The sequence below is a fragment of the Prionailurus bengalensis genome, unplaced genomic scaffold (genome assembly GCF_016509475.1).
Source record: "Prionailurus bengalensis isolate Pbe53 unplaced genomic scaffold, Fcat_Pben_1.1_paternal_pri Un_scaffold_103, whole genome shotgun sequence".
Classification (NCBI taxonomy): domain Eukaryota; kingdom Metazoa; phylum Chordata; class Mammalia; order Carnivora; family Felidae; genus Prionailurus; species Prionailurus bengalensis.
Window position 1 is genome coordinate 54,103 of NW_025091200.1, and position 13,283 is coordinate 67,385.

General features: G+C 44.1%; 1 protein-coding gene across 1 annotated transcript; it reads left to right on the forward strand.

Moving 5' to 3' along the window:
* The first annotated feature begins 2,113 nt into the window (after nt 1–2,113).
* LOC122478603 (Y-box-binding protein 3-like) lies at nt 2,114–3,891 on the forward strand. Its single transcript, XM_043572148.1, has one exon. The coding sequence runs from the start codon at nt 2,292–2,294 to the stop codon at nt 3,405–3,407; it is 1,116 nt and encodes a 371-aa protein (XP_043428083.1). The 5' UTR covers nt 2,114–2,291; the 3' UTR covers nt 3,408–3,891.
* The last annotated feature ends 9,392 nt before the right edge of the window (nt 3,892–13,283 follow it).

Genomic DNA, 13,283 nt, shown 5'->3' on the forward strand with positions numbered 1-13,283 from the left:
AAGAAATTTAAAGTGTTCACTCTTTAGTGAGATTTAGTGAGCTTAGAATCTAGTTGGGAATAATAGTGAGACATAAAGCCTTATGCATCAGGGAAGAAGTAGAGTAGCCATTAATCGTTGGGCTGTAAGTGCAACTAGGTTTCCAAGAACGATATTGAGGTGGACTGGTGCATTTGGAAAGGGGGTGGGAGAGGATTGCAAAATGGAGGCTCAGAGGGCAGATAGGATTTATACAGACAGAGGAGAGGAGAGAAGGTATTCCTAGGAGAATGAGGAGAAAAGTGAACATGGGCACAGAGATGGGAATGAGCATGGCAAATGTAGGAAAGAGCAAGAAGAGCTCTCAGGACATGAAAGGAAGAAATGTTGGCAATATCATAGAACTGGCTTCATGGAGCCATGGAGTGCACAGTGGACTAAGAACCAGAGAGCCTGAATTCCCAAAGGTATTATCCTGGTTCTGTACTTACTACATGGGTGGCCTTGGTTAGGTCAGGTAGATGTTTTGTGCCCTGGTGCCCTGATTTACTCATGGTCACGTGAGGATACTGACAGTAGCCTGCTGCTCTCTCATGCTTGTTGCAAAAACCACAAGAGATGATGCCTGAAGAAGTGTTTTTTAAATAGAAAAATTAAAATGAGGACCCCTTCTTCCACTTTATATTACACCAGCATGGTGAAGAAACGGCTCCTGAGTCTGCAGTAGGGTTTGTTTTCTAGTCAGCTTCAGGCAGAAGGTTACTGCATGTGGGGACAGGGGGTGCTTCTTAGTTGACATGAAGGCAATTTTTGCCCCTGTAGAGGGCCAGGCCTGGAAGCCTCAACCCAGGGGAGACAGATCATCCATGCAAGAGGTGTTTCTTGGGTTCTCTCTGAAAGAGGTCCCTGTTCTCTGACATCAGTTGAAGGAAGTCACAAAACTGTACACAAAGGCCAGTGAGGTGTGGTGGAAAAAGACCTGGACCTGGAATGAAATCTGTTTGCCCCATACTAAACATGTGAACTTAAGCAAGCAGCTTGCTATCACTGGGCCCTGGTTCCCTCATCCGTCAAACTGAAGTAAAAACAACACTGCTCCACTTCCTTATAGAGTGGGTTATTGCAGGGGTCAAAGGCACAACACATGAGAGGTTTCTGTAAACTCTAAAGTGGTAGGCCAACTTGGCTTATTTTTATTTTTCTTATTAATGAATGTAAACAGTTTTCTGACCAGTTGCTATCTACCATTTTGGCTTGCTCTATCATCACATCTGAAAGGTTATACTTCAGACAGCTAGTTGTACCTTACCACAGTATTAGCACTGCAGTTAGGCTGAATTCTTAGGGTTCCTGTATAATTAAACCAGAACTCCAACTTAGGATACAGATCACAGAGTCATAAACCATTTGAGGGTGGGGGAAAGTTTGGATCTGCAGTTAAAATACAAGGGCAAATTCACTCAGCTCTATTTTACTCCACATGACCATTTGCTTTATGTGGGCAAGAACACAGAGCTCAACAGGGTTTTCAGAATATTCTAGTTAACAAAAGTGTTCCCACTCACCTTCACTACTCTACAACCCTAACACTAGTCTGGATAAACCTGCACTAGTTTAGTGTCCTCTCAGTACTAGCATTCTAGCACTGGCAGGCTTCCCCTATCTCTCTGCAGGAAAACAAAGAAAAGAAAAGAAAACAAACAACCCACAGTGGGCTTCTTTGATTGGGTCTTAATTTCATGTGGTTGCCATTTTATCTCACCTTTACACAAAATGCCTCACCCACATATAGAGCACACAAGGAGTTGGAAGAGGACCAGGGTTTTGTGGGAGTATTTGGAGAGTGCCCTTAAGAAGGCTGGGAATATCTCCAACCAAGGGAGAGAGATGGAAAGTGGGTCGTCTCTTCACATCCACTCAAGCAAGCAAGAGGGTCTTCAAGAAGACCACTGCCTAGAGCTTCAAATGAGCCCCCTCTCCATGAGGGACCAAGAGGCACCTGGAGCACAAGGCAGAGCACATCTGCCCCGCCCCCCAGCCCAAGCGCCTTCTCCTAAGTGGGTGACCCCCATTGAGACGTCACCGCCCGCGGCAGCCACTGTTTGGTCCGCGTCCTGTTGCCCCAGGAGACGACGTAGGCCTTTCCAAGAGTCTCAGAGCGAAGCCAGAGAGTCCTTGGCCCCGACCGACCGACCCTTCCAAAGTGAGGCTCCTGCCTCCAGACCTAGCCCCTCCCCACCCCACCCCACCCCCAATCGCCGAGGACCAGATTTCCCTCAAGTTCTCAGAGAAAGGAGAGCAAGGACGGCCTCATGAGTGAGGTGGGAGAGGTCACCCGCACAGAGGTGACCGCCTCAGTACCCCCTCAAGCCGCGCAGAAACTCCTGGTTTCCTTGGGAGGTGGAGATCTTCCCCGGGCCCCAGTGGCTGGCAACCTCGGCGGAGACGCGATCCCCAAGACCACCGCGGCAGGAGGCGCCAAGGGAAAGGTGCCCAAAAAGGTCATCGCCAAGAGGGTGCGAGGCTCCGTCAAGTGGTTTAACGTGAAGAACGGGTACGGTTTCATCAGCAGGCATGATACCCAAGAAGATGTGTTCGTTCACCAGACGGCCATCACCCGGAACAACCCTCACAAGTACCAACGCAGCGTGGGCGACGGCGAGATGGTCGAGTTTGATGTGGTGCAGGGCGAGCGGGGCACCGAGGCCGCTAACGTGACCGGGCCAGCGGGTGCCCCAGTGCAGGGCAGTCGCTACGCTGCCAACCGCCCCCGCTTCTGCAGGGGCTTCTACATCTGCCGCCGCGGGCCACCCCTGCACGGTCCCAGGGGCGCTGAGGAAGACGTCGACGAAGGTGAGGCCAGTGGCGAAGGCTTCACCAAGGCCCAGGGCCAGAGGCGCCGCCTGCCCGGCGGACCTCAAGACCAAAGGCTGCAGCGCTTTCCGCCCTTCCGCAGGGCCTGGGCCCTGTCTCGCGGCCCTTCGATCCTCGCTCCCACCAGCGGCCCGCGGCCTGCCCACCTGCCCACGTCTGCCCCAGCCTTAAGGCCCGAGTGCGCCCCTCGGCGGGGGCCCGGCCCCAGCTACCTGCTGAGTCGCCCTAGGGCTCGAGGCATCACTCCTGGTCCAAGACCCTCAGCAGGCATTTCTGAGGAACTGGAGGCGGAAGACAAGGAAAGCGGGCGTGACGACGGAGGGCCGAAGCAGAAGCCCCCACCACGCTACGGATCCCGCCGCCCCAACAACCCACGCCACCGCCCGCAGCAGGTGCCCGGTGCCCAGGGCCAGGTCAACGTGGGAGGAGAAGGCAAGACCGGGAAGGGCCCTGCGGAAACACCCGTTTCGGTTGCTGTGGCCAAGAAGAACAGCGCCGCTGAGGAGGAGGACACCTTGGTCACTGATGTCCCCTCTGCCACCCAGGCCAAGTAACAACAGCCTGGCTCCCTCCCCGGGGACTCCCTGGCCTGGGCTGCAGGGGATTCCCCCTTGAGGAGATGATGTCCTTTAAAGCAACACAGCCCAAGCATCCACCTTGACTGTTAGATTTGTGCCCTTTTGGGAAAAATACACGCCTCTTCCCCAAGGTTTGAGGATAAACTACAAGATCTATATATTTCTAAATTCCCTTTTATCATCTGTGTTGGTAATTTCTGTACACACACACACACACACACACACACACACCCCATGTCATACTCATGCACACACCTCTGAATTTATTCTTTTAAAAGATCTGACCAGGACCACAGCTATTATTCTGTGTCACCAGGGGAATTAGTTGATGGACTAACAAAAATTACTTTTATTTTTAATACAAAAACAAAGATGATCTGATATTGAATATTATCTTACATCGCTGTGTGATATTGCCTGAATGGTCATTTTTTCAATAAATCATTTCATGTTGCTTTTATCTATTATTGCTGTTGTCTGATTTAAAACAAAACACTCGTCAGCACAGAATTGTATTGAACCACTCCTTTCAGTGCTTTTTCGGAACCAGTTTTAGCAAACATCATACCTGTTGTTTGTTCTTTTTACAAGTCATGATTTTAAGGCTAATTGTGGACTTGTGGGAGGCGAGGGTTGAACATCTCAAGGATGTTCTAAAAGATTAGAATACACAGACAGGGAAGAAGTGTCCCCATCACATCCTCTTCCTCTGCCATTTGAGCAATAAATCTGGAGGGTGGGCCCAACTACCCACATTTACTGCTTAGGTGTTTATTCTATGACGCAAAACTCAAAGAGCTGGACAAAAGACCAAAAAAAAAAAAAAAAAAAAAAAAAAAAGAGGCTCTCTGGAAGCACAATTTGCCTCTATTTTTCAATGGATTCGATCTAATACCATTTTCACGAGGGGTTAGGGGTGTGTGGTGGAAATGGAAAGATACTGGTCAAAGGGTAAAATCTTTCAGTTATAAGATGACTAAGTTCTGGGGACCTAATGCACAACATGATGACTATAGTTAACAGTACTGTGTTGTATACCTGAAAGTTGCTGAGAGTAGAGCTTTAATGTTCTCACCATGACAGCAACAAAAGGATAATTATGTGAAGTGAATAACGTGTTAATTAACCTTATTGTTGTAAATGTTTCACGATATATGCATGCATCAAATTATCCCATTGTACAACTTAATGTATACAATATTATATGTCAACTACATGTCAATAAAGCTAGGAAAAAAAAACTGAAGAAAATTAAAAAAGAAAACAGGGATGGAAGCAGGTTTAATTTCTGTCATGCATACTTCTGGAACTGAAGAGAAACATGTAGTCCATGTTTTCCATGTGTGCTTCCTGATTTGAGTCCATCCAGGGGGGCTGTGCAAGATTCCTGGGAGGCTGGGCAGGTAAAGCTCAGCCTGCATCAGCCACTTTCCCATCAGATAGAGAGGCTCCAACCGGGACTGTCATCCCTATCCTGGTTTTCCTTTGAATATATAGTGGGATTGGTGGGTGGGTAGGAGGCAGGGTTGGGGGAGGGGCGTGGGCAATTAATAAATTTGAAACTAATATGATAAGGAAAAGATAGGATAAAATAGGCAGAGAGGGAAAGGTTAGGACCTGAGGTCCCTGGGTGGGGAAAAACACATATTTTGACACAACACTAGGAGCATTTGACTACAGCAAACCCCTCGGGCATAAGGCTCCTCTTAAGAATGTAACAGACACCACCTACTCCCCCTCAGGTTCCCCTTAGGAATTTGACAATCAAAATACCTAACTGAAATAAGTAAACCATAACACTTATGTCATACGAGGGACAGTATGACCATAGTCTAACTCCTCACACAGTGGAATCCAGACAATCAGGAATGGACAACCCAGCACCAAGAGTTATCAAGCCAATAAGGGTAGGACATAAGAAGGAACAAGGGGGAGGGGATGGAGGACGGGTGGGCAACAGAACCTTATGAAACAAAGGCCCTTGCCTATAGTCAGGGCATTCACTTTCAAATACCCCTCTCTGCAAAGAAAGCTTTCATACTCCTCTTACTTTCTAATCTTATACTCTAATAAATGTTTGCCTGCTGCTCATTTTCTTTGGTGTTCACCTCTTCATTCTTCGAAGCGGAGAGATGACAAACCACGGGTATTGAGGTAAAGAATCCTACAACATTTCTTGGGGGCTCACCTGGGATACCCAACGTCTTCTAACCTTAAGTAAAGAGCAGCTACGGCTCCCTCTTTTTTTTTTTTTTCTTTCTATCCTAAATAAAACTCTCAAACCAAACAATGGTCACTGGTCAGCCAGTTAAGAGCAAATAGTGTGGCTGCCATTCCCAAGTCTCGGGTGACAGGCTCCTTTGGTCTCCTCCCAGCTGATCTCTCAAAGTAGTTGGGAGCATCGGTGTGGTGGAGCCCCAGTTTCCTTCCGAGATGAACCCCCAGATGCACGGGACTCAGGGGAGGCTGAATAGCAACGGATGGGTCCTGACCAAGGCTACTCTTTGGTGGACGCCTAAAGGCTATCTGCAAAACCTGATCCCTGACTTCCCGTTTGGATATCTGGTAGAATTCTCCTCTTTCTGTCTTGGTCAGCCTCTCCCTTTGGGAAATGAGTGGAAAAGCCCAGGACTGATCCCTCGTATATCCTCCTAGGAGTGATCTGGGTGACTTCCAAGGGGTCCTACTCACAGGTTTCCCAACTGCAGTAGAAGGTGGCTCTCTACTTGCTTCCATATCTGACACTCTGGTGTGGCTCACCTCCCAGGTCCTCCCCACCCCCCCTTTTTTTTAACCTTTCAATTTCAAACGTCTTTTGTGGAGTGGAGAGCAGGACTTACTTCAACAACTTCTGGGTTCACCACCCTCCTCCTGCCCCTGATGCCCAGGTGGGGGCGGGCGGGAGTGGGGATTGGAGAGAAGACACATGGCAAGCTCCCACAAGATGCAGATGATAATTAGAACCAACTGTCTTCGGTTGGTGTCCCTTGGGACAGGGACTTTAAGGAATATTCCCAAGCAGCTGCCAAAACTCCTTTTCTTTTGGGGAACTTCCCTATCTTCTCTGGCCGGATGTGGACTTCCCACTTCCACTTGTTGGTGGAAAAAAAAAATATCTGCATCTGCTTGTCTGTCAGAGATGACAGGATTTAGGATTTTAGGACCCAGAGACCTTTTTCTCTGCCCTCTGGTCTTTTATTGGCCTCCAGGCTTCTAGGCCACACCTCACCTCTTATGCCTTCCCCTCCCTCCTCCTGTTTTTCTGCACCACCTTGGGTGTGGACTGCATACCTGGCTCCTATACCTTCTGGGTGCCTCCAGTACCATGAGCTCCTCTTCCTCTCCTTTCTGTAAAGGAGCAAAGAGTACCCCCTTAGACTTACACTGCTTACTTCAGATTTCCTCACTGGTGCCCCAGATAAAAATGGACAATGGTGAACAAATTGATTGACTTTTAAATGGACACAGATGGAACATATTCAGTATTTAAACTAATTTAAGTGTGTTGGTTTAATTAAGATAGACATATCTTTAGAGTTATCAGCATTAAATATAAAACTTTTTTCTACCTAGGTTTACTGAAGGTCAAATAAGCTTGTGTTATCTCTGTGGCAATTTGTCAGCAAAAAGGTGACTTAAAATGATGGTTACTTTTGTCTGTCTCAAAGTTTTCATGGGTAATTGTTAGGATAGCTTTCAGGGTCTTTGATAGCCTGAAACTTTAAAGTTTTTCTTGGATGATAAACTGGATTAAATTCATTGCACACTCAGGCCTTTTCCAAATCAGATGGAATGCTGAAGCATTACTTACTAAACATAGGTGTGTGCTTTTGACTTATTGCAGAGAAACTAAGGATAGTTGGGTCTGTTGGAAAACAGGCTTTGTGCTTAATTAATTCATAAGTTTGCCATCTAAGGAATTCTGATGTGACAGACAAATCACAATTGGTTAGTACTTACTTTTCACTGGAGACTAAGGTTTCTAAGAGTTAAAATTCTGCTAAATGTAGTTAAAACTGATGTAAATAAGAAAAGTGACTCTGTGTATAGAAAAGTAGATGTTGTAAGAAGGATGTAAGAAGTGGAATTGCTTTTTTGTTGAAGATATATATATATATTTGTCCTAAATGAGACTGTTTTTTTGTTTTTGTTTTTGTTTTGTTTTGTTTTTTTGAGAGAAACGGCTTGGGACAAAATCTGAATGCAAAGAAAAGTTATAGAAAGTTTGTTAAGGGAAGTCTTTGAAAAGCAATTTTATGTGTGGTCAGGATGGACTAAGGTTAAAATGAATGTATTTTAAAAGTACACTGGTATAAGATTAAAATTCTGCTTTTACTCTCTCTTAAAAAGACAAAGTTATCTTGGATTGGTGGTCTGCTTTGGATTGAAAAAAAAAGGGGGCAGGAAACAAAGATTTTTTTCCCCCTCTTTTGTCTGCCTCAAAATATGGAAAGAACTATAATTTTAACCAAAAGGACAGGACAGCACGCCATTTCGCATTGTTTTGCTCAAGCCTTCGTTGAAATTGCCCCCCCCCCTCCCTTGGGGTGCCTGGGTGGCTCAGTTGGTTAAGCTTACAACTTCAGCTTAGGTCATGATCTCACGGTTTGTGAGTTCGAGCCCCACGTCGGACTCTGTGCTGACAGCTCAGAGCCTGGAGCCTGCTTTGGATTCTGTGTCTCCCTTTTTCTCTGTTCTTCCCTGCTCATTCTCTGTTTCTGTCTCTCTCCTTCAAAAATAAATAAGCATTAAAAACATTTTTTTTTAAAGAAAGAAATTGCCCCTCTTTTGATCCAAAGGCTGGGGAGATGGTGGCAACGTCCTTGATGCCAGCCTCCAAATGCCCCACATTTGTATTGTTTCTGCAGGGAAGAGGAATGGATGCCTGTACCATATGAGGGATGGACCACTACGACATATGAAGGGCTTTTACCAGGATACACGGGAACAATTTTGCTACATTTAGCCTAATCTATGCCGATTTGTAACAACCTAGAGACTTTAAAATGGACACCCACATGGCTGGAACATATTTATATGGGCATTGCTGGAAAAGGCAGAGGAATAGACTGTGACTTTGGCCCTTTCAGCCCCCCTCAAGGGCCGATGATCAATATGTAAATTACTGTCCAGCCAAAGTAAAGCTAGTGCATCCCTCCACAACCAAGGGAGTCTGGCTTGGTCACAGTGCATACCCCCAAAGTCCCTCCGGTGGGAAACGGAGGCGTAGGAGAAATCAGGGAAGACAAGGTCAGCTCTCGGAGGTAAGGTCAAGCCTGGGTAAGAGCAGCTACTCCCAGCGATGAAAGGGAGCTTTGCAAAGTGAAAGTTGAAGTGGGGTTCCTGAGCAAACAGCTAGGAAGGAGTTCTTCAGATGTCTTTGGTGCAAAAAGGTGATTTTATTAGAGCACACGGACAGGACCCGTGGGCAGAAAGAGCTGCACTGGGGTTGTGAGGAGCAACTGATTATATACTTTTAGGTTGGAGGGAAGTTAGAGATATAGTTAGTTTTTAAGGAATTTCTGTATGCTGAAAGCAAGGTCTCACAGGACCCTGAAGAGTTAGCTATTGTCAAGATAAGGTTGCTTTTAGTTTTTAAGGAAGTGTAAACATTAAGACATCAAGGCAGCCATAAAGGTCTTGGGGAGTGTTACACAATGCAGGTGTCTGACATCTATCAATGGGCTGTGAGCTGTAAGGGAATTTAATTTAAACTACCTTTTTCTTGCCTTTGTTTCCCTCATCATTTTCCCCCCTGAACAACTTTGACCCTTAAATCTTTAAGGTTGCTGAAGGCAGAAGGTCTCATCCTCTGTAGTTTCTTCCTGCTAAATAGGGTCATAGAGATGTCCCTACCTATGGGTCAGGGATGCTCAGTTTGAGAATTTAATAGGAGTTAGGAAAGGCTAAGGCCGCTGTATCTAAAGTTGATAACATATGGGAGTTTTCTTGAGTAGAAAGGATCATCCTTTGGCTCGAGGTTATCGCAGTGAAGGAGTCTTGGCACCAGGTGGAGAGACATGGGAGAAAACAGCCAAACATGTTAAAATAAGAAAAAGAAAAAGAAGCCCAAGCAAGTCCTTTGATAGTTGACAAAAATCTTCCTCTAGTCCAGGAATTTAACCAATTATTGAAGGAAAGGGAGGGATCATTTAAAGCACCAATCTGAGTATTTGTCAGGTAGAAACTCAGAAATATTTTTGTGGTAATCTGGAATGTATATACAGCATTTTGTTTTTACGAGAGCACAAGTTCCACTTTGTGCAGCAGTTATAACAACTAATGCCATTTTGTTTTGTAGAACTGTTTAGTGCATTTGAGTTATTTTAGCGTTTAATAATATAATGCTATTTTGAGAGTCATTTAAGGCCTTGATTGTGTATTAGGTGGTGTTAACCATCATATAGACTCTATTTTGTTTAGTAAGCAGTCAGGTAATTAAAAAGAGGCACTTTTATAGAAACAAGAAAAATACACGTTGATGATTAGAGCAAATTACAAACCCAGTGTCTGCCAGTGCTGGAAGTGAGAAGAATTTTAGATGTCAAGCTTGAAGCATCCTCAGATAGACTGGGAACAGGCAGTAAGAATCAGATGGGTTTTTCTGGTTTGTAATTCAAATATCTGTGGTGATCCTTTTGAATGGCCCATAGAGCAACAGGCACAAAGATTGTCTATACATGAGTTGTGACAATTTCTCTGAGGTTTACCTCAAGTTGTCTAGTGTAGGCAAACAACAAACATTTAAAGACAATTAGAACTACAACTTAACATCCATAAGGGTGTGTTATTGAAACATATTTTTTCCCTAATAACCCTCACAGCCAAGTGAAAACTAATTCATTTGTAGAACAATGTGGGAGATGCAGGTGAGAAGCATCAAAGGAAAAGACCTCAAAAGGGACGGGCTGGAGAAGGTGCAAGGCCTTAGGACATGTTTACACAGCTGAACTCGGCTGCCGCTCATAAGGAACACCTAGAGCCATCAACATACATTGTCCAGGGCCGGATCCTCCTTCACACCTGACCCTTCCTAGTGTTATAGATACCAATTAACTCGAAATTCAACCTTGGAAAGCCAAACCATTAGATTGATTAACACACTTGCTTAGCTGACTTTATGCACGTAGTCTTTAGCAATTATCCTAATAAAAAGAAGCTTCATTCTGGAGTCAGTCGGGGCCTCATTCTGACTCGAGTATGAGGACCTTCACTTAACTGCACTTTGTTTGTGGACTCATCTTTTGTGACTCTGGCCATACTCCCTGCAACAGAACAAGTCCAGTTTAAACAAACTCGGCCTAATTATTTACATAAGCTCAGCAAGAACAGTGATTGGTGATAATAAAGTTTTTAAATTTTGCATTGCTGGAACTTTTGATAAGGAATCTCTAGACTGAACTTTTAGTAGCCTCCCCAGGTCAGAAGCCAAGCCAAGTACTTGCCATCCGACATGCCTGCAATACCTGTAGATTTGGGCGAATTCCTTTCCAGGAGGCCCCAAAGATATCCTGAGGTTCCTGCACCTGCCACGAAGTAACATTCTTTACTCACCTGTAAGCAAGGTATCAGGCCAACATTTCCAAGGGGGCTTTATTGGCCTCATGCTTTATAAAGTCAACCTTAGTTCCTTAAAACTGGTCATATCTGAGTCTATGCATGTTGCTCTCAAATATGACGTTGCAGTCAAAGCCTTGGTAAAATAACCAGTATTTCCAATGGTGTCCTATTACAAAGAGAACAGATTCTTATGGAACTTATGCAAATAATTATGATTGCCATGGAAGAATGAATACTTACTGAGAGTTTTTGAATTTCAGAGGGTTCAGGTAGAGAGAAAAGGTAATCATTTCGGTTGGTTCACAAAGGAATATTTTATCACATTTCTGTAAGTCATAGGCATCTTAAGAGAAAGTTTCCTTAATTTGGAAGAGCAAACATTAGAAAACCAGCAATGGTTCAAACAAGAGTCACAAAATTATACTCATCTTTTCCAGTTTATTTAGTCCCACGTTACTGATTCCTGTTCAGTTGGAATGCAGCCCTTTTGTTAGTTTTAGGATTTTTTTTTTTTTTTTACCTATTTCAGTTTTATGATTTTAAAGACATCAAAAACCTGTGTTTGTTTAAAAAATCATTTTTATGGATCTTCTTGAAGATGAAACTTATTTTGTAAATGAGAAAAGACTATAATGCAATTGACAAGGAAATTCAGTTATTTCTGTGACACAGAACACTTTAATAATCAGAATATCAAGTGATGACCTTATATCAAAACATCACGTATACATAATATTTACCCAAGCAATACAACCTAAGGTTCACCATTATTTGTTTGGCAGGGATTTCCAAGTAACGTACCAAATAAAAAGGCCCAATTGGTCAAACAAGATGTCATTTACAATTTAAATCCTGGGAAGTTTGTTAAAACCTTAGAAAGTTAAAAAGCACATGCCTAGATAGGATTACTCACCATTATAAAACTCAAAACTTAGTTATTTAACGAAGGTAGCAAAAGAGATTCTAAGGGCAAATATGTAGGGTTATATAGTTGTTAGCAAAACCTAGCTCCTTTAACATTGAGAAGTGTTAACTAAGTAATCAAAGACCTGATAAAGACAAAACACAAAGCTTTGGTTTTCTGGGCAGACATAAGAAAAAAAAAAGCAAACAAGAACAAACAAACAAAAGAAAACACTGTTTACATTTTCCTATCAAGAGCAGACCAACAATCCTAGAAAATTTTGTCTTTTAACAGAGAGAAAAGGAAGAATGTTAATTCTATACCCAGGAAATGAATGTGGGAGAGCCCTCCTCCCCCATATAGCTAGAGTAACCTGAGTCTATTATGAAGGAGGAACAGTGAGAGAGAGTGTCAGAGTCCCCTTCATTAGGGATGGACTTTGTTTCCTCCAGTAACCTGGGTTTATTTGGAGGAGGCTGTTTAGACAATCATCCAATATATCAGGAGGGAGTTTATTAACCTGGCTGGTGGTTAGACACATTCTGCAAGAGGCCCTCAGGTCTGGATCCTGGTTTAGAGCCATGAACTCCTGGACATAGGGTACCACAGTCCATTTTCCCTGTTTCTTGTAGAAGAGATATGATAGAATGTATTAAAATTTAATGTCCCATTAATGGGCCATTTTTCCTCATCTCCTAAGGTGTATTGAGGCCAGGCAATATTACAAAAGAAGATCAGGTTGTTGTTGTTGTTTTTTTTTTTTGTTTTCTTAGTTCTTGCAACATGAATTGATTCCAGTGGGTAAAAAGGCATCCCAAGGGAGAGTCAGTCAATGGGGACGAATAAGATCCCATAGTGCCAGAAAAGTAGAGAAGGTACATTACCAAAAACCCCCCTCCGCCCTCAACCCCTGGGTGGCATCCCACTCAGATATGTCAGAGGTTCCTGGTGTCAAAGCAACCGGAGGCGTCCCTGAAACAAAAATCACTATGATCACTGACCAGCTGCTAAGGGTCCCTGGAGAAGGGAAGTGTCCCCTCACTTCCCTATTGCATCCCAGGCCACAAATGGGTGCCTGAACTATGGACCAAAACACCGTGCCATGCCGTGCCTTGAAAGCCGTGCTGTAAAAGGCCGTGCCTTAGCTTACCTTGTCTCGAAGAGCATTCTGTGAAATTGATGGCTTAGTTCCCTTGAAGGCTGTGCCATTTTTAACCCATGTAAAACATTAGAAAAGTTGTACAAGGAGGAATTACCCAACTCTGTAATTTAAGTAATTAGTAGAGGATATTGACAGAAAACAATAAAGATGGAAATCCAACATGATTTAAGTGACATTACAACACATATAGTCCTTACAGCCAAATTCCTTAGGATAAGATCCCCGG

What these genes read in the sequence shown, in the direction of transcription:
- LOC122478603 (XM_043572148.1), top strand. Translation starts at nt 2,292, where the DNA reads ATGAGTGAGGTGGGAGAGGTCACCCGCACAGAGGTGACCGCCTCAGTA.